This window comes from Talaromyces rugulosus, chromosome IV, assembly GCF_013368755.1.
Source record: "Talaromyces rugulosus chromosome IV, complete sequence".
In the NCBI taxonomy this organism is placed as follows: domain Eukaryota; kingdom Fungi; phylum Ascomycota; class Eurotiomycetes; order Eurotiales; family Trichocomaceae; genus Talaromyces; species Talaromyces rugulosus.
This window is the reverse complement of record NC_049564.1, coordinates 683,866-710,009: the sequence shown is the minus strand read 5'-3', so window position 1 is coordinate 710,009 and position 26,144 is coordinate 683,866. Positions and strand designations below refer to the sequence as shown.

General features: G+C 46.8%; 8 protein-coding genes across 8 annotated transcripts; 4 read left to right on the top strand and 4 right to left on the bottom strand.

Annotated features, from left to right (window-relative positions):
• Positions 1-114: 114 nt before the first annotated feature.
• On the bottom strand, positions 115-1,206 carry TRUGW13939_07019 (uncharacterized protein; the record flags this gene model as incomplete). The annotated part of the gene is made up of 1 exon (XM_035490161.1): positions 115-1,206. One exon carries the CDS (start codon positions 1,204-1,206, stop codon positions 115-117), a length of 1,092 nt encoding a protein of 363 aa, XP_035346054.1.
• Positions 1,207-5,255: 4,049 nt separating this feature from the next.
• On the top strand, positions 5,256-6,524 carry TRUGW13939_07018 (uncharacterized protein; the record flags this gene model as incomplete). Its single annotated transcript, XM_035490160.1, has 2 exons — positions 5,256-5,357; positions 5,430-6,524. The coding sequence occupies 2 exons, from the start codon at positions 5,256-5,258 to the stop codon at positions 6,522-6,524; spliced, it is 1,197 nt and encodes a 398-aa protein (XP_035346053.1).
• Positions 6,525-8,733: 2,209 nt separating this feature from the next.
• On the bottom strand, positions 8,734-10,092 carry TRUGW13939_07017 (uncharacterized protein; the record flags this gene model as incomplete). The annotated part of the gene is made up of 2 exons (XM_035490159.1): positions 8,734-9,897; positions 9,955-10,092. 2 exons carry the CDS (start codon positions 10,090-10,092, stop codon positions 8,734-8,736), a joined length of 1,302 nt encoding a protein of 433 aa, XP_035346052.1.
• Positions 10,093-11,779: 1,687 nt separating this feature from the next.
• On the top strand, positions 11,780-12,780 carry TRUGW13939_07016 (uncharacterized protein; the record flags this gene model as incomplete). Its single annotated transcript, XM_035490158.1, has 2 exons — positions 11,780-12,166; positions 12,220-12,780. The coding sequence occupies 2 exons, from the start codon at positions 11,780-11,782 to the stop codon at positions 12,778-12,780; spliced, it is 948 nt and encodes a 315-aa protein (XP_035346051.1).
• A 114-nt stretch (positions 12,781-12,894) lies between these two features.
• On the bottom strand, positions 12,895-14,009 carry TRUGW13939_07015 (uncharacterized protein; the record flags this gene model as incomplete). Its single annotated transcript, XM_035490157.1, has 2 exons — positions 12,895-13,476; positions 13,659-14,009. 2 exons carry the CDS (start codon positions 14,007-14,009, stop codon positions 12,895-12,897), a joined length of 933 nt encoding a protein of 310 aa, XP_035346050.1.
• Positions 14,010-14,655: 646 nt separating this feature from the next.
• Positions 14,656-18,429, top strand: TRUGW13939_07014 (uncharacterized protein; the record flags this gene model as incomplete). The annotated part of the gene is made up of 8 exons (XM_035490156.1): positions 14,656-14,824; positions 14,900-15,412; positions 15,470-15,539; positions 15,722-16,302; positions 16,635-16,724; positions 16,803-17,078; positions 17,140-17,404; positions 17,469-18,429. The coding sequence occupies 8 exons, from the start codon at positions 14,656-14,658 to the stop codon at positions 18,427-18,429; spliced, it is 2,925 nt and encodes a 974-aa protein (XP_035346049.1).
• Positions 18,430-18,872: 443 nt separating this feature from the next.
• On the bottom strand, positions 18,873-20,379 carry TRUGW13939_07013 (uncharacterized protein; the record flags this gene model as incomplete). Its single annotated transcript, XM_035490155.1, has 3 exons — positions 18,873-20,078; positions 20,141-20,202; positions 20,253-20,379. 3 exons carry the CDS (start codon positions 20,377-20,379, stop codon positions 18,873-18,875), a joined length of 1,395 nt encoding a protein of 464 aa, XP_035346048.1.
• Positions 20,380-21,016: 637 nt separating this feature from the next.
• TRUGW13939_07012 (uncharacterized protein) lies at positions 21,017-26,072 on the top strand (the record flags this gene model as incomplete). Its single annotated transcript, XM_035490154.1, has 7 exons — positions 21,017-21,019; positions 21,089-21,280; positions 21,337-21,493; positions 21,862-22,439; positions 22,502-23,566; positions 24,142-24,226; positions 24,307-26,072. 7 exons carry the CDS (start codon positions 21,017-21,019, stop codon positions 26,070-26,072), a joined length of 3,846 nt encoding a protein of 1,281 aa, XP_035346047.1.
• Between the last annotated feature and the right edge of the window lie 72 nt (positions 26,073-26,144).

Below are 26,144 nucleotides of genomic sequence, written 5' to 3'. Positions count from 1 at the left end.
CATATACTGCTTCCGAGTTGGGAAAACAATTGAATGAGCTTGATGTCTAAACTGAGAACAAACAACGAATGAATCAATAGATTTCACGGTTATTATTCGGTCACCTCAGCCCATTCAAGTAAGACACCAAAATCCGCACAAATAGTCCATTATGGCTCTATTATCAGGATTATTTCCCATGGTAGAAATATCGAGCGGGGTCGATCCTTGCTCATCCTGACAGTTGACACACCCCGGGTCATACTCCACTAGCAATTTCACAACCTCCAAATGCCCATTCTGCGCAGCCTGGTGAATTGGATATCGCTTGGAAGGACCAGCTGAACTAACAAAACTGTTGTAACTCAGTAGTACCTTCACAATTTTGGTGAATCCCAGTTGAGCAGCAATCCATAGAGCGTTGGTCCCGTAGTTTTCTGCCAAATTGACGTTCGCTTCTGCTTCCAGTAGCATCTTGACCAGTTCAAGATGCCCCTTATGTGCAGCGAGTAGTAAAGGTGTACATCCACCGCCGTCGACTGCGTCGACTTCCACCTTTTCCTTTAGCAACATACTGGCTATTTCAAGATGCCCGCCCAGCGCGGCTTGATGGAGTGGGCGTCGGGCGAACTTGATGTCGGTGGTTTCAGGATTGGCGCCATTCTCTAATAGAACTCTCACGATCTCGGTTTTTTCAAATTGAGCAGCAAGCCACAGTGGCGATTTCCTATTGTTTTCATGTGGGTCTACTTTCGCACCGTGCTTGAGTAGCAATGAAACCATTTCCATGTGTCCATTGTGAGCAGCATGATGAAGGGGAAATAGACCACCATTGTCAGCCACGTTTACGTCAGCTCCATTTTCAATTAGTAGCTTGACGATAGGATATGATCTAATATGTGCGGCGATACAAAGAGGAGACGCATTCAGATCACCACCTCTTGCGTCCGGATTGGCTCCATTCTGGAGGAGGATTCTGACAATGCCGATATTCCCGCCAGCAGTAGCGTGGTGCAGTGGGGTTGTATTATTGAAGTGCTTGCAGGTTACATTTACCGAAACCTTACACTCATCAACCAAGAGCCGGACGAGCTCAGCATGCCCTTGCCGGGCGGCAATGCAGACCGGGGCCACTCGCTCCTCGTCTGGCAAATATGCGTATTCTGGACTATGGTCAAGCAGTAGTCTGAACATACTCAGGGAGCCATAATAAGCAAAATTATACATTGGTTGTATCAAATAACTTGTTGCCCGTCTGTTTCTGTTCAATTGGCTACTGCTTGGGCCGAATCTTAATGGAGATGGAATTTGGTTTATGCCAAACGCATCTACTAGTAGCATATTAGGAAGAATTTCGTCCTGTGTACAGAGTAAGGTCAGTCTATCATCCTTTTTATCTTTAAACCCAAAACCAAACAAACGTATGCATATTTGGAAACTTTTTTCTCCACGCAAAACTTTTCAAAAAGTTTTATGCACGTTCTTGCCCAACACAGTCTAGCTCAGCCTTGCCGTCTTCTTGCTTTCAGCTTCGTCCGACTTCTAACCAGGTCATGATAGGTCAACTTTCAGACGATGAGCGAATAAAACTTTTCTCCGACCCGCGATTTGTTATCGATCTAGTGTTCTGATTCGTTCAAAGATGTGCGAGCTGGCTAGCACACTTGGGCCCTTGCAAACCACACACCTTTGACAGGAAAAGAAAAGAAAGGAGAGGTTAAAAGGAATTACCGTAAAAGTTTACGGTGATTCCTTTTTCACTACTCGAAAACAACGTTACACACGACAACATATTTATCTCCCAACACATTTCTTAAATTACTATTTAAACAATAAGCCTCAAGATTCCACATGACCAAAACTACCGAGAAAGTTCGACGTTTAATTGAATTTGATGAATCAAGACCTGTAGCTATGTGAGCCATGTTGATGGAAAGGGGGTTATTTGACTTTCTACTCACAACTGGTCAGCATTCAGATCAAATTCTGTAACTGAGCGATGTCGCTTTCTCCAGCACTCCATCCAAACCAAGCCAAGAAATATTGTAGACAGCATCACATTCAAGACGCCGAGAACGATGTTGAAAATATCAGAGACTTGCATATTCGGCTTTGACTCCAATTTGTCTAGGGTAGAGGACATTCGGCTGGAGATATAGGAAAAGTCGTTTCCCACAAAGGGATGGGAGTGTCTTTAGTCGTGAGGTGGTGATGAAATTCCAGCTGAAGACGACAGGATAGCTAAGTGTTTTCTCGAGTAATCATAGACTGTGTGTGATGGAGAATAAACAAGAATCGAAGAGATCAACCTGGTTCTTGAGCGAATTTATACTTGATGTGGATTCCTACTATTGTTATTTTTGGCACACACGTATGCGTCCAGAAAAATATTTAAGAAAACTTTAGAGATTTATAAATATTTCAGCATGCATTTATGTCATCAATTGCTATAAAACTTTTAGAAAATGTTATACATATGCAAGCAACTAAAGTTTGACTAAACTTTTCTAACAATTGGATTTAGCTTGGGATAAAAATAAAATATTTGTGTGAAAGCTACATGTCTGGTACACGTCTTTTTGGTTAATTGGTAATATAAACACCTGAGTGCCCTACAGTTAAGTGTAGTAGCTCAATTGCGTCTGTATAGCTTGAATTGTCGATCGATGTTGCACATGCGACTGTTACTGAATATAAAACTACTAAAAATCTTGGCCTTCTTATCGTATCTATCAGAAGAGCCTCGAGTGTCTTTATTAAACAATACGACTAAATTAGATAAGCAATAGTAAACAATTTTTGTTGTTAATAAACACATAGCATAAGGCTGGCGGCCACTAGCTATAACGCTACTGACCTTAGTTAAAAAAAAAAAAAAGAGATAGAGGTGGATAATAATGAAGGCTACCTTTAAAACATCTCTGTCGTTACTATTGTAATCTTCAAAGTGAACACAATCTCTTGATTAGCAATGCTGAGTGGTATTATTTCTGTCGGACAGTTCGATACAGTCGGGGGAGTGTCTGGGATGAATAGGGTTGTTGTGATAAGCCAGCTCGTTGGAAACAACAACCTGGTTGGAAATATTGAGACCGATACAACCATCCAGGCCATTGGTACTGGAAGGGTCATTAGGGTTAGTAATATGCTCGTCATGGGAAGTATCAGTCAACTGCGTAAGGTCAATTGTTTCAATAGGCGTTAGGGTTAGGGTTAGGGTTAGAGTTACGTGGCAGCGGCATCGCGTCGGGCCGGCGCAAATGGCCCAAGCTACGTTCATTGTGAAATTTGCCTGTTCGATTTTGCATAAAAGAAAGAAGAGATCGAATTTTATTGACGAGCTACAATAGATTCCATCCGGTTGCTTTGAAGCTTTCGACCAGCAACCGGCCGGGATTGACATGACATGATAAAACTAACTTAGCAGTTTACCGATAAGCCTAAGCCGGCAGATAGACTCGAGCAATGCGCACTAAATAATAAGCCATTAGCTGGTCATGTGTATGATCTCGCGCCAAATAGAATTCAGTGCTCTTTGTAAATGTCGAGAGTTGAGTACACCGGCTATCTTGAACGGTTACTTTCTCCTGTGGCGTATGGCAGATGATGGCCGATGCCCCTCGTTTTAGGAGGCCAAGACCGAGCTACGGAGCGCCATGTTGTATTCGCGAGCCTCGCATAAAGTCATAAACACGAAGAAAAGACCCACATGTCGTTCTGCAGAACGACATGTGGGTCGCAAATTGGAGATGCTGCTAGTTTTTATCAGAAGCACTGGAGTGAACCTATACTATCTGGCATCCTACACTTCTAGTCTAATTATCTCAAAAGAAAAGCCAGCAGTATTGTTATTTCTATCACTCTACAGTAAGATTATAATGGAAATAGCTGTATGGCCAGGGTACCTTCAGTGCTCAGTTGCCGACTTACTCCCTGCGATTTTTCCTCCTACACTGCTCTCCTCCATCTCGTGTCCGATGACGAGTGCAACAAGCACAATATGAGGATTCCGTCGTGTCTGGTGGCCGCTGTGTCCATTGCCCGTATTCGCGCAACTGGACAGCGAGGTCTCATGAAAGACAACTGGTCTGCCATCGATGCGTTTGCCGCACAAGCATGGGACCCGGTACACGGGTATCAAGTACCGATGTACTAACTACTGCCGTATGCAACTAAAATAGAAGAAGTCCCTTAGAGTGTGGCACGGCAGAGCGGTGACTGCCAGTCAGGATCCTCGCATCGGACTCGGTGGCTGCATCCACGGTGGTGGTGACAGTCCCATTTCCCCGTATATACGGCGTAACTTCTAGCCATGCCCTCCAGATGAGACTGGTGGCAATGTAAGACAATATTCAGGTTGCCGATGATGCTGCGTGAGCCGTCTTTCGGCACTTCCAGATTATCACCTCATTGACGCAGGCCAAAACGTAAAGACATCGATCAAGAAAAATCTAGAGCCTGCGGCTTAATTTGACTCAACGCGGGGAAATTCCCCGATAAATTGGCTTCGTTCCTGACTTTAATGTTTTGGAAGGACGGTGTGGCGTGTGGGTGGCGTTGATTCTCTCGTAGCGACGCCGAATAAAACTTATCAGCTGACGCCCAAGTTTCATAGCACCCCGCTAACGTTTGGTTAGCAAAACTAAACTAGCAGGCTAAGTCGATGGCCTTTACATTGATGGCAGGGCAGGAATATTTGTTTTTGCTGTACGAACATGAATTGTGAGAGGCCTTTCCAGAACGTCGCATTAAGAAATAGCCAAGCCAACAGGGCCCACGTGTTCAGGCCGATCAGGACGATCAGGACGACGATCTGCTGTCGGCAGTGAATTGATTGTCGGCTTCTTTGCGGGAGCAATCCTGCAGCCAGATAAACTAAGAGTCATAAAACACCGATTCGAGGACTAACTGCATGCAGAGAACGGACAGATATCGGAACTCCGCCAGCCAATCGCGGCTATATACCGGAGCCGTGTCTCTAAATCAAGCCAAACTGTGAATGTCTTCATAGTACAATGAGGTTACACTGATAACCGCTAGATATATTAACCTGATTGGATTATCCTTAAGCTTCTTCCTACGTGCTTATGTGTGATAGGGTTTTAGGTATCAAACAGGGGGGAGTTTCTCCGCTCAATGGGCATGGCCTACAAGTATAAAGAGGGCAGCTATGTATTCTGTGGAAATACGATCCAATTGCCTCGAGTATCCTTCAATTTTCCTACTCGCAAGCCTTCCATCTGCTTCCAGTCCGTCTCGGGACCCCGCAATTCATAATGAAAGGCCTCACCGTTTGTATCGCTTTAAGCCTTGCATCCTATGTCTACGGACATGGGTACCTGACCATTCCTAAGAGTCGCACTTGCCTTGGAAATGAGGTGTGTAGTCGGTGACGGTTCATCGGTGTCCATGATGTCCTCCCATATAGTCTCTAACAATGTTTCTTTCAGGCCAGTTTAGACTCCTGCCCGGAGTGCGCCATCCTCGAGCCTGTTGCATCATGGCCCAACCTCACCGCGGCAGCTGTTGGTCGTAGCGGACCCTGTGGCTACAATGCTCGCTCATCCATAGACTACAACCAGCCCGGAAGTGCCTGGGGCTCTTCCACCGTCGCCACTTATACTGCTGGACAAATTGTCACTGTGCAGTGGTGCGTTGACGCCAACGGTGACCACGGTGGAATGTTCAGCTACCGCGTCTGCCAAAATCAAGACATTGTCGACAAATTCATAGACCCATCGTACCTCCCCACCAACGATGAGAAACAGGAGGCTGAGGACTGTTTCGTTGCCGGAACACTGAATTGTAATGATGTTGACGGGCAGACCTGTGACTATAGTGCCGACTGTACAGAGGACGAGCCGTGCTGGCGGAATGATTGGTTTACATGCCATGGCTTCGAAGCTTCCACTCTTCCAAAGTGCCAGGGTGTAGACAACGCAGCGTTGAATTCCTGTTACACGTCCATTGCGGGGGGGTATACCGTGACCAAGCAGATCAAAATTCCAGATTATTCGTCGAACCACACACTTCTGTCGTGGAAGTGGAACTCATTTCAGACTGGACAGGATTATCTTGGCTGCGCTGATATTGCAATCACCGGAGGAGGCTCTGGGACAACAACCACTTCAGCTAGCACAGCGACAACTCTGATTACCAGCACAGCAACAACATCGAAGCTAACCACCACGACATTAACCACCACAGCTACCCAAGCGTGCAGCACTCCCGTGGCTAGCGTGGCGGTCACTTTTAACGAACTTGTCGCAACCACTCCCGGGCAGACCATCAAGGTGGCCGGCTCTATTTCTGAGCTCGGAAACTGGGACCCTAACTCCGCGCCGGCGCTTTCGGCGTCGCAGTATACAAGTGCAACCCCTCTGTGGAGCTATACAGTGTCATTAGCGGCTGGCACGTCGTTTGAGTACAAGTTCATCAATGTGGACCAGTCGGGTTCGGTGACGTGGGAGGACGACCCGAATCGATCGTACGAGGTGCCGACGGGCTGTGCAGACAGTGTGATTGCCAGTAGTAATTGGCAATAAAGGACACGAGCCAGAGTGATTAAACTATTAGGTCGTGGAATTTTTGAAGGACTGGATAAGCAATATAATAATTACGCAGACATATCACCAAGAGCCTCGCTATATAACAGATGTAAATACTAGGAAGGCGACCTCTTCTCGTAACTTCTACACCCAGAAGCTCTCTATCATCATCGAGCAGTATGTCACGACGGCCTCATTGAGAATTTGGGCACTACAGCCATGGAAATCTACTTCCCGAATCAGATATGCTTTGTACTTGTACTCTATTGCATATGTTGGTTAGGTTGATGGGAGAGGTCATAGAGCTTCAACAATCAAGATTATGAAGAGATGAAGAAGCTTACCGATCTAGTGAATCCTTTTTATGCCTGCTGCGGTGCCTATACAGGCGCCGCCCCGGCGTTGCATGTCTCGCTCTCATGGAGGTTATCACACCCGAATGCAAAAACTTGAAGAGTCTTGCTGCACGTCAACATCGGGCTGTTGCTCTAGAACCCCCCTCAATTGCATAAAGGCTCGTTCCCAAGGCTTGATGATCTAAATCAATAACCGGGATTTGCAGTAAGATCGGGGAATGATATGTCGAGCAGGGTCGCTTATCCCTGCCAGAGAGCCACAATGTCCCAAACCCGTCGGTCGATGAATGTCTTATCTATGTCTTATCCATATGCAGCCAGTGAATACTTTCAGTCAATAACGGGACTCATAGGAGGATGTTCCTCTTCTGTAGTGCGAATTTGGTGGTACTGAGCTGTCCATACCAAGTAAACGTCGGGTAAAATGGCACAGCCGAATATCGTACTGCTGAGCATGTGATTGCACCTATTGAGAAAGAATGTCTGTCAGCTAGTACAATAATTAGGACAAGGCTCGACTCCTTACTATAGCTGATCGTAAGATTAGCAGCCGGTACCGATTAAATATGGAATACAACCTTCGGCTGGATAGCGCTAGATAAAGGCAGTCATCGATGTTGTCCAGGTTCATAAAGACCTGATACCATATATCCCCAGGAAGAGGAAGCGCGGCCATTCTATTTCGGGCTATAAAATGGAGATAGGAGATCCGATATCTGCTACGTGTAATTGAACAAAAAAATGGCGGATATGGCTTTTTAGTAACGGGTATTTTGCGGCTTATAGTTATACAATTTATGATTTTGACGAAGTAGAATGACCGGTGCGCCTAGCTATTTATTATTTTTGATTCAAATGTTCATATGCTACTTTATTAGTAAACTGGAAGTGGTGTGATATGACACTGCTGTTGTAAATATATTCAGACTCTCCACATGATTGATCTCCACTGTCCTGCTCCCCAGTGGCTACCAGCTGACGAGTATGGTTGGTTATTCCACTAATTTACGTTTCGATCCACATAAGTACAGAATTCTTCGTACTATTACTGGTCTACGTTCGCCATCTACGCAGATACAAATCCCAAAACGGCATCCCTCTGTAGTTACGGTACAAGCACGGATAAATAGTCGATCCCCCGAGGTGTGGGCAAATCTAACAGCCAGGTGAGGACGCGGCAAGTATATATGAACGTAGAGATGACGTCTATACCAACTTTCCCCTAGCATGACACGCTGAACACCATGAGATGGCTGGTCTATACCAGTCCGAATTCGTTTGAATACAGGATCAACCTGTGCCACAGATGCAATCTCCAGCAGATGCAATATTGTGTGAGGATGCTCCAAATTTCAATATGTGGAACCGACCTGCATATTCTCGATGGAAATGTGCTAACCGTTGGATACGGTCGAATCCTTGGTCACGAAGGCGTCGGTACGATCGTTTCGATTGGGCCTAATGTTGAAAGATTCTTCACCTAGGAACATTGTGCTAATTGCGTAATTTGTGTGTAAACATGTTTAGTTCATTTATGATACAAACTTTTCTCAACATCATGTCCACAAAGCTCCTCGCTCAAGCAAGAAATCTTAGAAAATTAACATTAATATTTTATGGAAGTATATTTATACAAACTACTCACAAATTTCCCGAATGAAAATAACATAATATGGCAGAATCAGTTTATCGCCGAAGAAACAGGTCATGCCACTTGCGAAACACGTTGCCCGGATCGTACTTCATTTTGAGGTCCTGCAGCCTGGGAAGGTTATCACCAAATATTTCCCTGGGATTAGCCTCGTTTCCTAGTAACTTGTTTAGCAGTAGTTTAGTCCGGATGAAGTGGATTATGTACCAGCATAGTTTGCATATACGCCAACCCCATCGTCCAATTTTCCACCCTGCAAAGCACCCGCACGTTCTCTGATTTTTTTCATCATGTCGTTCTGCAAGGATCCCATCTTCTTATCCAGCTCAGGGAAATTCCAGCAAAATATTGAGCCAACGTTATAGTACTTGCCGCGATTCGCGAAAGCGGTGGCGTCACTCGGTACTTTGATTATTTCAGTATAGGGAATCAACTGAAAAACAACGACGGTCTCGTTAACGCGAGGATAAGTTTTTATAATTTTATCGAAATCCCTATACAACTCTTCCAAGAATTCAACTTGAAGTGGAAGAGTAATATTTGTTGCGCCAAATCTCTTGCGTCCTCCATACTCGGCGGCCCCGTTCATCAATGTGTTGATTTGTGGGTAAGGCATCATTCTGGTTTCGTTAACAATCGGTCCCAACGACAGTATTGGCTCGAAAAACTTTTCTGCCTCTGGGCTGGGTCCGTTATAGAACGCTATCACGATAATCATGGTCGTCTCCATGAGTATTGGCGCGGTGAACCCGAAGAATAGACACTCTTTTCCTGTTGATAACTGCTCAAAACGATTGGCAAATTCCACAATTTGAGGTAGTTTGTCAATGGTATAATATAAGCATCCTCCAAAAACCCGATTAGGTTGTCGATGGGCTTTGAACACAAGTTCTGTGGCGACTCCAAAGCTTTGCCCAGCACCGCGGGCGGCCCAAAAGAGATCAGTGTTTTCTGTGGTGGAGGCATCAACGACCCTACCATCAGCTAAAACCATTTTTATGCTCAAAAGATTATCTATTATCAGGCTGTGGCGTCCAGTGAGCCAGCCATATCCACCTCCTAATGCCGTCCCAGCAACACTAGTATGGTTAACAGTGCATCCAACAACGGCTAATCCAGAGCTAGCTGCGACATTGTCAACGGCTGCCCATGTCGCCCCTGCTTGAGCAGCTAGTGTTCGAGAGGCTGGATCAACAGCAACTTTAGACATTTTAGACAGATTGATCACGATCCCGCCGTGGGTTGAAGAGGCTCCACTTGTACTATACCCTCCACCCTGAACGACGACCGGGATGTACCGTTTCGTGGCGAAACTGACAACCTTCGACACCTCACTGGTGGAAGTAACCAGGACTATCGCCCCCTAAAATAATATGAGCAAAGAGTGGAATGGCTTCAAAACAGACATTGAAGTACTTACGGCTACCCTCTCGGATGATTCGTTGAAACGGGTGATGCCCTCTTCATAGTTTTCGTCATCAGGGGTAATCACCTGCGCATTTGTTTCACACAGTTCTTTCTTCAGCTGGAGGGCGCGTGGATAAGTCAGGAACGGCATGTTAGGGGACGGCCAAGGTGATTGGCAGCGATTTTAGACATAATTTGCTGTGAGCAGTGAAAGTAGGGAAGTATTTGGCTGTTATTATAGCCCTCCGTCTAATTGTTGTTCCGAGACGTATGACGGACACTGCACATACCATGGAAATGAAAGAATATAGTTCTCTTACATTACGTCACCTATTAGCGATTGATTGTGGTGTTCCATTGGTACGGGATGGCTGAATATCTTTCTGTGGGTCGTGTACATGTCACCTGATGAGCCTAGATTGCACGACAACTTCATAGATGACTATACAAACCAATATGTTAGGGTCTAAAAGAGCATGGGAGGATACCGAAAGGGCTACAAATTTTTGTCGGATGCTGGGAGGCCTAAATTCAAACTCTTTAAACGTAAAGATATACCGAAAGTAAATAAGTAGAGATAGGAATTTATCACCAGGTATAAGGAATAGCCGAATAGGCCATGGTCATTATGCATGCAGAGCCGTTAGCGCTGGTGCGATGATGAAAGCTTTGCTAACAACATCTTGTCTTGTGATTATGTTATTTTAGGTAGTAGCCCTTGCGTTTCGCGCGGAATCGTCAAATTATGCAGCTAGCAACCGTGTGTCGAGTGCAAAAACGAGTTGTGGGTCGTAAATTAGAGATATGTTGGTTTTATCAGAAGAACCGATGTTCTGACAAATGGTCTTAACGCCAGGCCGCCGTGGCGTAGTTGAAGATGACACCTGGCTGGTCATTTTTAAGCTTGTGCCATTTCCTTTTTAAATTTCACTATTCAGGATCTTCCACTTCTAATAATAATATCTCTGAAAAATCCAAAAGCGGGATAAGGTTGTTCTCTTGAACAGAGTACCTTTGCCCTAGTGTTTCGGTTGCCTAATGCGGAAATATTCGTTCCGAAAGCAGTCGTCAAAAGGAACGCGGGGATTGCTGGGTCCTCCGTCTTTGTCAATTATCACATAAGCTTCGAGTCGTATCGCTGTAGTTTAATTTAGTTTATTTGTACTTGCAACTGCAATCGCCCAGCATACCATAAGTTGCCAAGAAGAAAACGGCACTGGCTTGCCTTAAAGTGGTAGCTTCTTGTTCCAGCCACCTAGTGTGATTCGCCCAACATCAATCAGTGATACCGCTTGGCGTTTAAGCCCACCAGCTATATTATGCTACCATGCTAGTCATTTGGTATCATTAATTCTCATTCCTCCGTCTTTCCGCCTATTACCCAATGATTAGGCACCTGCTTGGTGTTTTAGCGAGCGCCAAGGCGTAAATTTACACGCTAAGAAGAAGGTCTGATGATCAATCTGGCTGATGTCGGAGGAAAGATGGAATTAGATTGCTGAGGTCCGTATAGAATTAGCGTGCTTTCAATGTCTGGACCGCCGGAAAGCCTCAAGCGTAGCCTGCAAAAATCAAGCCACATTTCAAAAAGCAATTTCTGGTTTTGGATGATGAATGAGGGTGTGATAACAAATAAAGCATAAATAGCTAGTTCGCTGCCCATGTTTGGAGATTGTAAATCATCATTGACTTCAAAAATTCTATATCGGTATCTTTGAACGAATCAAAGTTTTAGTACAGGTATGTACCCATATATCGTCCGCTGCTAGAGTTTTGTCTACTAACGATGCAAGACAGCCTACAACAACACTTCTTGAATACCTACTGTATATAGAAACATGTTGTTTCGCTTCGCTGCCCCAATAGTCACAGTACTAAGCCTGTGTCAATCAGCATTTGGCTTGCCATTTATAGCACCTAGAGGCACTCGCGATAACAGCACACCCTTGAGAAATGTCGCATATGTTCAGACATTTACAGACTCCAGTGGCAATTTTCTGGACCTGACTCAACTTGTGACCCAAAATACCGGAGTCACTCATGTCATCCTATCCTCGTTGCATCTGGACTCGCCGACTGAGATACATCTCAACGACAATGACATCGGCTCGTCATACTGGGACCCCTTGTGGCCAATGGTCCAAACGCTCCAGTCTTCTGGAGTCAAGGTCATGCTCATGATGGGTGGTGCTGCTCGTGGAAGCTATGTAAATCTCGCCAACAATGTGAGTTACACACCGCAGGGCTTTAATTCCGAGCTAAAATAATAAAAAACTAGTTCGACACCTATTACCCGATTCTCCTGCAAATCTTGCAAGACCATAACCTTGACGGGTTCGACTTTGATGTCGAAGAGAACGTCGCACTCAGCGTCCTTCTCAGACTGGCCCAGCAGTTTGATGCTGACCTAGGCACTGATTTCATCCTGACCGCAGCCCCGGTTGCCTCGGCCCTGCGCAATGGCGGAAACCTCAACAACGTAAGCTGGCCAGATCTTGACGCCGCCGCGGCCAGCTCAGTACGACCAAACGGGAAACTGTTCAACTGGTACAATGCTCAGTTTTACGAAGGCTGGGGCACTCCTAACGAGTCCTCTTACGAATCAATCATTAATTATGGCTGGGACCCGAGCCGGATCGTAATGGGCACGATTGTGTCAGCGAAAGCAGGCAGTGGTTGGACACCTCTTTCCACTTTGGCAACTGATATCTCGGCTATCAGGGCCAAGTATCCCAATTTTGGTGGTGTTTTTGGTTGGGAATATGGTGTCGCTGGGCTTAGTGATGGCGTGTCTCCGGTTGGATGGGAAGCGGCGATAGGTGAGGATTTAGCTTCATGATGAAATTTTTGTTGAGTTTATAATGAAGTAATGATTTTGACGTCTTGTGTTTACAAATCATTTTCTAAGAATTACTCGAATTTTACGTTTTGAAATTGAAATATCCGACTTAAATCATGCCAGGTCTGTAAACCTTGTGGCCGGGTTAATTAACAGCCCATCCAGGTCGCGCATCTTATATGTTCCGCTTTCATCATTACCAATAGGTATTGTTTTGGGCATGTTTGCAAGGCGACTAGTAAATCCACATGACAGCAGCGTCCCCAGAATCCTCGCGGATCTGATGGTCCTGGCCGTTTCACTGTCTAGCCCTCTGGTTTCTCTGCTAAACGCATTCCAAAACACCTCCTCTAAAGCATTGTAGTCATCGTACCTGCTCCAACCATTCTTGATATGGATTTTGCTTATCAGTCGTTGATGAGAGTGAAGGTTCAGACCAAATGGTGCAATCTCAGCCTCGGCCCAATCAATAACCCCGACCAAATTGCAAGACGATTCATCCACCATGATATTGCAAACGCCAAAGTCTTTATGAAGTAGCACCATGGGCAGAGAAATAATGGCTGGTAGTGACTTGAGAGTCTTTTGAATCAATGGGTGGAAGCGGTCTGGGAGACTGGTAAGCAATAAGCCCAGTTCTTCCTCGTACCGACACTTTAGACTGCCGCGGTACGCTTGATCAACATCCAACGGTGACTTTCACGACAGAGCAAAAAATCTAACAAGACGAAGTCAGCAATTACATTTTAAAAGTGTAACTTCAAGCACCAGCCCTACCCCGCGATATCGGTGATTAGATTCTTTCGCCAGGAAGAAAACCGAGGAGAGTTCTCCGGGACGTGACTAATATGTGCAAGGAGAAAATCTAGGTAACTGACTCCTTCTATCCGGCTCATTATATAGATATAGAGAGGTTCCTTTCCCTCAACGTCTTCCCCAATCTGGCCCCTAAAGGTGACCTGGGAAGCAAATTGGCCATATATGGTTCGAGCGAGCTCCGCAGTATCCATCCTCAGTTCAAGGGATTTAAGGCGGAACTGGACTATGGATTGGCCATTTGGCCCAGCATAGACCGTGTAACTGCACACGCCTTGCACGGCGACGGGGATAACATCACCTCCAAGATGTTCTTTCGCATAGGAATCACAGGCTGAGCGAGTTGCCGATGTCGCCCCAAAAAAATGCGCGATCTCCTGGTCCACGGAGTATTCTGGATCGGTGGTAGTCATCTCGGCTTGAGTCTGCTCGAGATTGTAAAGGGCCTAAGTCAACAACTAGCGACAATTGGAGCAGTCATTTTGAAGGCCGACGCACTAAGCGGGCAGGCGGTGCGTAGAAGCAGAACTGTAAGTATGAGCCTAAAAAAAGAAAACAATCCCAGACTTGCAGATCAGTCCAACAATGGAAAGATTTGGTTTTTAGAGACGGTTCTACCCCAGGCGGACTCGTGGCATCGCCCCTGTCGATGATGACGTGGCTGAAAGGACGTTGGACGAAGTCTTAGCGATGCACGAGAAGTCCAATTTGTTGTCTTGTCGGCGAATCAAGCGGCCTAAACCAAAGTAAAACATTGGTATATAGTTGTTGGCCGAGATGCGATGATGCAATAGGAGGGAAGCACGGTCCCGCTCAGCCGAGTCAGCCCTAAGTCGCGGCGGCGCATACTTACCAGATTCGGAAAGATGGGCAGATCTGACATCCAAACATGGCTGGAGATGGCACTTTTATTGATGCAGTAACTGCGTGTTCCAGAAAGATGTTTCAGCTCCAGGGGACTTTGAGATGAACATAAACAGGGAGTTTCCCCTCGACCTTGAAGGTCTTCTGTGTGTTCGATCATCCCCTTTTATTGAGCTCCGAGAACAGCAACACAAGATGCATATTCCATTAATAACCTCAATTGTGGCCGCCACAGCCGCATTGCTAGCCGATACGATATGGGCCATGCCCTCGTCATCAAGCTTTCACGGAGAGATGGCTGCAAAACGCGCACCTCATGCATCTGATACAAAAGATTTCCGTTTCCTCACAAACAAGACAAGCAGTAAGTAGACCCCATCAGTAAAAAGCAGCAAATTGGTAAAGAGGAGATAATAGTAATTGACTGACACTTCGTTAGAATACCGCGTCGAAAGCCTGCCTGAAGTCAACTTTGATATTGGCGAGATGTACTCTGGTTTAATCCCGGTCGACAAGAGTAAAAACGAGTCACGCGAACTATTTTTTGTCTTTCAACCTACAATAGGTGCCCCGGTTGATGAGATCACGATCTTCCTCAACGGTGGCCCAGGCTGCAGCTCTCTTCAAGCGTTCCTCCAAGAAAATGGGCGGTTCCTCTGGACGCCAGGAACCTTTGCGCCAGTTGAGAATCCTTACTCTTGGGTAAACTTGACCAATATGCTGTGGGTTGACCAGCCCATTGGAACCGGATACTCTATTGGCACACCAACTGCTGTTAGCCAGGAAGAAACTGCGCAGGACTTTGTTAAATTCTTCAAGAACTTCGAGGTCTTGTTCGGAATCAAGAAGTTTAAGATTTACCTTGCGGGTGAGAGTTATGCAGGCCGTTATGTGCCATATATCTCGGCTGCTTTTATTGAACAACAAGATAACGAGTATTTTGATTTGCAAGGTATGGCCTTACAGCCAGCTATAAACAGAAATTTGATCCTGATTAATTTTTCCACAGGTGTCCTTCTTTATGACCCAACTATTGGTGCAGCCCTCACAACGCAACTCATGGTCCGACTTACCCGACGGTAATAGAGAACAACAACCTATTCTCCTTCAACCAAAGCCAGCTAGCAGAGTTGGAAGAATTGCACAAATCTTGCGGCTTTGAAGCTTATATAGACAAATATCTAACTTTCCCTGCTTCAAGTGTTCAGCCTGTCAGTAGTATTGCCGAAGATTGCGATGTTGTTACTTGGACGTTGAACAGGACTCTCCCGAATAACCCATGCTTTAGCATGTACGATATCAGCTCAACTTGCCCTATACTGTGGGACGTGCTTGGAGCACCTACTATATTGTCCTATGTTCCAAATGGTGCAGAAATTTACTTTGACCGCCCGGATGTTCAGAAGGCATTGCATGCACCCAGCGTGAGTTGGCTCGAGTGCACAACTTCTAAAGTCTATCTTGGTGGAAATGGCACTGGCGGACCTGAAGCAAAAGGAGATATGTCACCTGATCCTATTCAGGATGTTCTGCCTCAGGTAATCGAGCATACCAACCGCGTGCTGGTGTCCAACGGTGACTATGATATGATCGTCCAGACCAACGGCACTCTTTTATCTATTCAAAACATGACTTGGAACGGCAAACTTGGATTTGGTGAGCGACCAAGCAAGCCGATTAACATCCAAACCCCCGATCTCATGTATCAAAAGGTGTTTCAAGAAAGCACTTATGCGGGCTTGGATGGGCCCCAGGGTGAAATGGGCGTTCAACATTATGAGCGTGGGCTGATGTGGGCTGAAACGTACCAGGCAGGCCACATGCAGCCTCAATACCAGCCTCGTGTGTCGTTGAGGCACTTGGAGTGGGTTTTGGGACGGATCGAGGAATTGTAATCGTTTGTATAGTACAGAGCTGTTGGTTTCTCATGTTACTTTGCGAATTGAATATTTTCAGATGTTCCATCATTTATTCAGATGCGATATATACTATTATTTTTAACTCACCCTGTATTCAGTACCCGAATCCATTCCATATCCCTAAGAGCGATGTATGTAGTACTGTGAAGATTCGCACGATCTCATTGGCCAGATCCAGAGAATAGGCGCTAGTCCCAATACGGAGCTAATCACTTTTGTCTCGCGACACGCGCCGAGCTTCGCTCTTGCCTCCAGCACCGCGTTTGCATCTTTTCTGCGCCCCAATTCAGACTCGTCTTCGAGCATCAGCCTGGCATCACACAATCATGGCTGATCAAGGCGATTGTGAGTTACCCTCTTTCGAATGCGTTGCATCCCCGATTCAAAACAAGACGCTTTACTGACGCTATCGCTGCTATCTAGGGTCCTGCGACGCCAATGACGCAGTCCAGATTTCCATCGTCCAGCCCGGAGACCAGAAACTAGTGACCGCTGATTTATTCCATCCGCAATTCACGTATTCGATTTTTGGCGACGAGGAGCAGATTTTCGGTTACAAGGGGCTGATTGTCAGACTGCGCTTTGCGGCGCATGATTTGCGCACCCAAGTCCACATTTCGTACGACGAAAAGTTCAAGGCTGTTGGCGATGCGGCGGCGACGGACCTGAACAAGACTTTGAGAGATTGGATTCCGGAATGTAGGCGCCAATAATATTTAAACATAGGGTTGTTACCTTGTATATTGACTAAACCTTCCAGTCGCATTCACGCGCTTGCCCGATTACGAAAAGGCTGTCCAGAATGATGAAAGTGCGAAAGACTTTGTGCCACCAGGGAAGCTTGTTCATTCATACGAATCGAAAAACCGAAACTATGAGATCTGGGCTGGATCCCTCGCCGACCCGGCTGTTTGCAACCTGTTGGCGCGCGCACAGGTTTTTGTTCCCTTCTTCATCGAGGCCGGAACTCCTCTCGTTCTTGACGACCCAGAGTGGACCTTGGAAAGGTGGACCGTATATTTTGTGTATGTTTCATTGGCATGGATTATCTCTATTGTATAAGTACTGCGAGTACTAACTTATCCCCAGATACGAAAGAATAACGCCTCCAACGCCCAAGGCATCCAAGTACCTGTTCGTCGGTTACTCAACAACATATCGCTGGTGGTTCTATCCCAAACAAAAAGGCGAGAAGGGCGCAGTCAAGGATGATATTTTTCCATATCCTGAAGAGATTCGGTTTTCAACGCTGCCATCGCGCTTGCGAATCGCTCAATTCCTTATTCTTCCGTCCCACCAGGGCGCCGGCCATGGTTCCCTACTTTACAACACCATTCACAAAGCCACCATTGCGGATGACACTGTTACCGAAATCACCGTGGAAGACCCAAATGAGGCATTTGACGTTCTAAGGGACTCTGCCGACTACCACACACTTTACCCCGAACTGATGAAACAAGACATCAACATCAACCCCAACCCATACCCTGCAGACGCCGGTAAACGTCGTCCTCGCAATGTGCCAACCTCTACACTTATTCCGACAGAGAAACTCAGCAAAATTCGCTCCCAATACAAAATTGCCCCTACTCAATTCGCACACATCCTGGAAATGTTCCTCCTCAAACGAATTCCACACCCCAAACGCGCCGCCGGCGGAGCAAACATGGCGCGCCTCCTCACCAAGAAACACAAGGCTGACGACGAAAATGAACGCCGATACTACTGGTGGCGCATGCTCCTCAAACAGCGTCTTTACAAGCGCTCACGCGACATTCTCATCCAGCTCGACCTGCCAGAACGCATCCAGAAACTCGACGAAACAGCAACAAACGTCGAGGAAGGATACGAAGCACTACTAACCGTCTTCGATGCACGTGAAAAGGGTAAAGCAACAGCAGCCCCGGCTCTCGCAGCGGGCGAGATAGAGGTATCCGTCCCAGCGCTCCGTTTCAAGAGAAAATATGCGGTAGAAGACGATGAAGATGAAGAGGAAGAGGAAGATGATCAGCCACAGATAGCTGAAGCGGCGAAACGGCCCAAAGTGTAATATCTGTTTGTCAGAATGTAAAATTGGACGCAGTTGAGACTGTTCTACGAAGCTCTATTGATGATGACTATTAATCGAGTTTAAAATAAAGCAATTTTTCGGCCTTCGGTATGCATGTGTGATACATGTCAGCTAGTACTTGTTATAAGCAGCATCGAATTCTCTATCAAGGTAGTCGACTAGTGTACGAATGAATACGCGCAACAATCGATATCAATTAATCGATTGTATTTGACCATTACAGCTTTAAACCCCAATTGTAAAAGAAACATGCAATAACTAGTGTACCAAACCCAATTCATCCACATTATCCTATCCTACCCTACCCTATCATATACACATCCACCCATATATATCCATTAAAAGCCGCAAATCAAGACGGAACAATCGTTGAACATAAAAGTAAAAGACACAAGGGGGAAAACGGTACAGTTTTCACATCGTTACGCGTGATATGAAGGAGGCGCCGTTTCCGAATCCGTCGTGTCCAAAGTAGCCAACGACCTGGTGTCAAGGCTAAACATTGTACTCGCTCGAGGCGACTGGTGCAATTCATCGTACCGCGGGGGTGGTCTTGAGCGCGAACGTGAGCGATTGTTGCGACGAGAAACAGATGAACTCTCATTGCCAACTAGTTCACCAACGTATTCCAGCACCCGACGCAACCCGAGAATCTCGTCCCGCATCATTCCTCCTCCCATGTTATTATTATCTTCATCTTCCAAAAAAGAGTCGTAATCGTCTCCGTCGTCGTCGACATCGCTATATCTATGGTCGCCGTGGTGGCTGTGGTGGTCGCTTGGATTGTGTTGGAGATGGTCTGTAGTAGGATGTTGAAGTTCAGCCAGCGAGTGGCTGGACCTGACGCTTCGCGTATCCGAATTTGACCTACTGCTCCCTTCCCACCACTGACGCCAACGGAGACGTCGCGCAGCATTGTTGTATGCTCGCCGAGCCCTTCGTTCTTCGTGTCTCGACGCAATGTCACGTCGGCGTCGACGGAAAGCGGTTGAGCGACGGATGATGCGAAATAAAAGGCAACTGGTGAGGATTATAAGAAAGGCAATGGCACAATTGCGGGCGAATTTCCTGGTAGGATAGTCGGCAGGGATTTCCACGCCGAGGATTCCGTTTTCACGCTTCTGGTGTTGATATGAGTTTGTGTGCGATGTTGATCTCCGGCTCTCGTCTTGTAATGTCATCAAGTGTTGCGACTCCTGGACATCGTGTTGAAAGGTTTGTAACTCGGACCCCCCTTCTGCATTATACGAATATACCCACGTTTCCCATTCCAACTCGTCACTCAAACGTAAGGGCCAGTTAGAAAGCCGACGCATCTCAATCTGGTCTGAGAGCGTAAATGATATCGTAAAGCCGACGTGATCTTGAGAGCTGGACGTGCCATTGTTGAGAAACATTGTCAATGCATGAATGCTCCCCCCTGACGGAGCTTCTAACGGAAGTTTCATGCATTTGGACTGCCATTTGGCAGACATCTCACTGCCCCGGTATTGTGATGGACTCGCAGGTATCGCACCTGAACCCCAGGATGTGTTGCCATGCCAGCGATGTTCGAGGTCTCGCCCATTGACAGATATAGCAACATCTTCGCAAATTCCACTGGCGCTTTGAGTCACTAGGTCAATTGGCTAAATACAAGGTTGTCAGAAAAGGATGCCTAGGTCAGGGTCCTCTGGTTTGGTCTTCTTACCCATGGATCGTGGTCGCACCCAGCACATGGTACTTGGAATCGGACAATGACTGCGCCAGTATCTGCTTAACCGTCAGCTCAGAACGATTGAGCACTGAAGATTTCAATTGACCTATCCTGAAAACAACAGCATGCTCTCCAGACTCCGTGCTTGGAAGGTCAGAGATGGCTGTTGCGGGCAGTCCGTGGGCGATGGCAGGTGCTAGAAGTAATATTGCTGCCTTGTCTACACCATGCATGCTTGCCGGGAACATCGGGTGACTTTTGGGGCTTAGAGTCAATCAGGTTGGACTATCACTGAGAAACCAAGAGAAAGAGCTCTGTAACAACTGATGTAGAACCGGTTTACGCGAATTGATATGATTTACATGGAATGGAAAGCAATGATTGCCAGCTCTAGCCCGAGAGACCAAGAAGCAGGCCCAGCAATGCCTCAGAGACGGTGCTACCGGCGCGTTTTAGCATTCCGATGCGGAGAACGCTAAAAAGCTAGTCAAACTAGCACCATCGAACCGCAAGATTAATTATAGCGCTATCAATAATGATCAAACTGTTGCCTTGAAGCTTATGGGGGTGAGTCAAACCGGAGTCGGAATCAACAATTTTCCGAACTCTAGTAGCATTAACCTCATCAAGACTAGTGCGGCTGGCGACTGCCCGCTCCAGCGAGCTTTGACATCGTGCGACCAGCAGCTTTGCATGCGACAGAGCTGTCTTGTTTGTCCCTGTCTTTCGCCTTCTACTTTGGCCATTCTTTATTATCACGCATAGACCGAGAGAGTCGCACAGTGACTTCTCCCCCAAGACTGCTGCGATTCGATTAGCACGTTTTCATCGAGCCTGCTTTGTGCATTCTCCCCTCGCGGCTCCCACAATATGGTATGTACTGCGAGGATCACTGATCGAAGCCAGAACTATGATAAGTAGTGGATGCTGACCAGAAAACAGCTGCCACTCGGCCTCCTGACGGCGGCACAGGGCCACCCTATGCTTGTTGAACTCAAGAACGGCGAGACGCTCAACGGTCACTTGGTCAATTGCGACAACTGGATGAACCTGACGCTGAAAGAAGTCGTGCAAACAAGCCCTGAAGGCGACCGCTTTTACAGATTACCCGAAGTCTATGTCAGAGGAAATAACGTATGTGATGGTGTTCCCCGCAGATAATCTGTGGCTTCGGCTTACCACCATGCTAGATCAAATACCTTCGAGTTCCCGAGGAGATCATCGATATTGTCAAAGAGCAACAACAGCAAAACCAAGGCTCGCACCGGGGCGGCCGTGGTGGACGAGGCGATGGCAGAGACCGAGGCAGAGGCGGCCGCGGTGGCCGGGGTCGTGGACGTGGCCGTGGTAACTAGTTGGTCGATGACTTTCAACCTTTGAAATACCGACAGTCGAACCACTACGAGAAGAAAAAGAAGATACCCTAGATATGAAAGAGAGCCTTGGGAGGCATGTGAACCTATATGACTGTACTTGGACCTGCATGGCGTTGGCGTACTTTGGCTCTGCAGCGAGCGGTGTATTGAGAATTGTGAGCTACAGAGACATCTGAATCATCGACACTAGACCCATTACTGTATTTTTTTATTTATATAAAAAAAAGCCATGAACAATTTAATAGTAATCGCTCAATAACAACCAAACTATAAGCGTTGTCGAATATATCACGTGATCTCGCCGAAGAAATTGGAATGAAGGTTCTCACGTACTTCCAGACCTGAACTTGATACTTCCGAAAACAATGCGGCGACCACCTTTGACAATTGATGGGCTCTGGTATTGTCTTTGTCCCTCTTTTCAACCGTCGTCTCTTCACCGTGTCGTTGCTCCCCTTCGAGGTCAACAAAAAGTTGCGCGAAGATGCCTGACCTCCGAGTCAGCTAGCCCTGGAGAGACCTTCAGGCGACTTGAGCTTACACATACCACAACAAACCAAACGACAAATGAGAATAGTAATACGACTACCAACTTACCTGGTAAAAGCGATGGACGTGATAGATGGTCTGCTCCAAGATCCAATAGACATCGTTGGCAAACGCCGGAACCAACACTGGAAGAACGCCTAGAAGAGCAATCATCACAACGCCTGACCGAGATACCCAGAATTGCCTCTATCTTGCAAGAAATTTTTCGCAGTCGCCATGTCTCTCCCAACAGTCAACATTATAAAGCTCTCATCCTAGCAAACATTGATAGGAAACGCGGGTCCTCCAAACACGTTCGAGAATTGCTCAGCGAAATGGAGGCTAAAGAAATCACGGCAGACTCAGCAACATTGCATGCGGCATTAGAAGTGAGTCCTTGCAACTGCTCCGTCTGAGCATTTATCTGACAAATACATTTTCTATCAAAAAGACACTCGCAGTTCATCCCGATTACCTACTCCGTCAAGAGATCATCGCTGCTCTTCGAACTCGATGGCTGTCACTCAGCCCTGCTGGCTGGCACCACCTGACCACCGGGCTAATTCGGGACGGCCAGCTCGAATTGGCCCTGAATCGGATTGACCTTATGGAAATCCAGGGAATTCGCCTTGAGCAATGGCTACACAGTCTTCTCATTTATAATCTATGTGCGGTGGGAGAATACGATGAAGTTATACGTCTCATGCAAAGACGCGGGATGAAACTCAATAATATATCGAAGAAACTATGGGTATATCTCTTGGATGAAGCAATACGAGCTTCTCACCTCAAATTGGCGAGTTACATATGGAAGAACACGGTGGATATGAGTTATGCCGATTTGAATGCTCCGCGCTGCTCCCGAATTCTTGATCTCGCTTCTCACCATGGCGATATTCAACTCGCCGAGTCTGCTTTCCGCCAAATAATCGTGTTGGAACAACCACTTCTTCAAGAAGACTACGAACAGCTTGCCCACGGGTACGCCAAAGCTGGTGACTTCAAACTCGCCTTTGAGATCCTGTGTAGGATGCAAGGAGAGGGGTTTCCTATACGACCCGAGTCCATACGTGCAGTGCTTTTATCTTTACAAGAAACCATATCACATCCAGCCCAGGTTTGGAAATCGATGGTTGATTTGAAGCAGCAAAACCTGGATATTCCAGTTGGCTTGGCAAATATAGCGATCGAGTACTGTGACGCTGCCTTGGCAAGTGACTCATTCTTTAAATCTGAGGCCATGGAGGTAGCTCTGGATATTTATAAAGACATATTCGACATGTGCCCCGGCGGTGCGGATACGCATACATTCAACCTTTTATTTGCCATTTGTCGCCGCCAAAATCGGCCGGATGCATTCACATTTCTTGCTAGAGAGATGGCTGCTCTCGAAGTTGAACCTGACCAAACAACACTCGAGCATTTTATTCTCGTATGTCTTGAAGTGAAAAACTACCACTCAGCGTATATGTATGCCATGGATCTTACCAATCGAGGCTGGGTCCCGAGCGTGAAAGTAAGAAGCAGGATACTTGAGGATTGCTCGGGTGTTGATACTGCACTTTCAATGATGTTGTGTGAACTTGTATGGGAATAGAACACAAAAGAGTTGGGGAACCAAACTACGTATAGCACAAAACAAAACAATAAATTTTTTACATAATATAGACATGACAACATTTACTTGATCGACCGTCGATTGTTACTATGTAGGATCAATGATGTAGTGGTATGTGGTCTAGACAGTTGGTGCCACAGGCGGCATGATGTCATTCCCGCAACAAGCTCATGGCTTCGCCTCGTCCGAGCTTACTCCATCCATCCTTTACTTGCTTTGTTTACCCTTGAAAGAACGATTGAAATTTGGAATATTACCACACCTTTTGAATGTACATTTGCCCAACTACCCATTCTAACTCTTCTTAAATCAACGCCGCCCATAATTGGTAAAAGCGGTGTAACTGGTGATCAGCGTGGTGGCTTTACGTCCCCGCATTATGGTATGTTCCTTTGGGGTTTCTTTTCAACCAGTATTGCGCTTGCACAATAAAAAAAAACGAGTAACTGACTCATATATTGCCATGTTTTCAGGCGTCGATACTGCGCCAGATTGTTGCTGGGCCGCGATTGCAGCACCCCGAGACTGGTCTAGACTTGTGCTACGCGACTGACTTTCGTGAGACACTTCCTCGTCCGAGAATAATCGGTTTACCTGCAAGTCTACAACACTAACACATTATGCATCCGTGCCCACAGTCATCGTCACATCCGGCCCGTCGTCTACATATCCCAGGCGCGCATATCGAAACCCAACCGACGCTCTGGTGCGCTTTCTTGACAAAAAACATGGCGAGAACTGGGCAATATGGGAATTCAGGGCCGAAGGAACCGGCTATCCAGACTCTGAAGTCCACGGACGCATCCATCACTTTCCATTTCCAGACCATCATCCGCCTCCATTCGCTCTCATCCCGGCCATGATGGCGAGTATGCGCAATTGGCTGAAAGAGGGCACGTCCGATGTGAACAAACAGCATCAACATCATGGCTCTACCCTTTCGACATCCTCTTCGAAAGAGAAAAGGAAAGTGGCTGTTGTTCACTGCAAAGCCGGCAAGGGTAGAAGCGGGACAGTGTCATGCAGTTATCTGATCAGCCAGGAAGGCTGGACGATGGAAGATGCGTTGAAACGGTTTACGGAACGCAGGATGAGGTCAGGATTTGGCGAGGGAGTCAGTATACCAAGTCAACTGCGATGGATCCGATATGTCAACACATGGACGAATAGCATGAACAAAACCTACGTGGAGCGTCCGGTGGAGATCTTGGAGGTCCATGTCTGGGGTCTTCGGGACGGTGTCAAAATAGCCGTCGAGGGCTACGTGGATGAGGGGAGGAAAATCAAGTGCTTCCACCTTTTCAAACGACGGGAACGCATCATTGTCCACGAGGGGAATAACAAGAGCGACAGCAATTCCCGAGTAGGTTCTGACAAGGAAACACTTCGAAAGAAAGTCACTTCTGCATCGTCATTATCCTCTTCGTCCATATATCAGCCTGCACTGGCAACGGAGACCGTGACATCTCCAGAATCCTCCGGGGATCTGAGAGAAGACACCGCGCAGTTATCAGCTGCGATATTACGCCCAGACAAACCTGTGATATTGCCCACATCCGACGTCAATATCGATTTTGAGCGACGCACAAAGGCTGCGTATACCGGCTGGGCCATGGTGACGTCGATTGCACACGTTTGGTTCAACGCCTTCTTTGAGGGCGGCGACGAGCATGATTCTGGTATTTTCGAGTGCGAGTGGGATAAACTCGATGGAATCAAGGGCACGTCAAGGAAAGGAGCCAGAGCACTGGAGCGTGTCAAGGTGGTTTGGCGCTATCCCTCCAAAGCCCAACTCGAAGGCGAAAGCCCAGTCGAGCAGCCTGAGCCGCAAGACATCCATGAAATACCGGGTCAGGTCATGACACTACCAAAACCAGGGGAACCCGTACACGAATCACATGCCGCTGACTGGCGAGGCGATAATGTCGTTCGAGAGTCTCGTGACGAGCAGGAATACATTGAAAATTACAGTGTTGACAACCCAACTACCTCACCTTTGTCGAGCGGTGACATTACGAGACAAGACGATTCTACACGACAGATAATCGGACATCAAAACATCGTTTCCGATGAATCCACAGGGACCAAAGGTAGCCGTCACACATTAGCTACCGAGGCCTCGGTGGCCGCTGCATCAGCAATTACCTCTGCAGTTAACAAAGTCTCCCATCTGGGTAGAGAACTAGGACTACGGCGGCAAACCGATACTAGCAAAGATGTCAGTTTGGCGAGCAGTGTCGAGGATTTGAGTCAGAGTCAAAAGGCTACAAACCAAGAGGCAGAAAGCTCACCCCTACAAAAGCAGGACCTCAAGGAAGGTGAGGATAGTGATAGTGAAATGGAGGGAGTCAAGCCATTTTATGAGAACGGAAATGTAAATAGAAAAGGAAAATCGGACAGCTAAGCTGTGACGGGGTGGATGCGTGAAGGTGTATATAAAACATGTCCTATCTATCTATGCTTCCACTTACGGTAA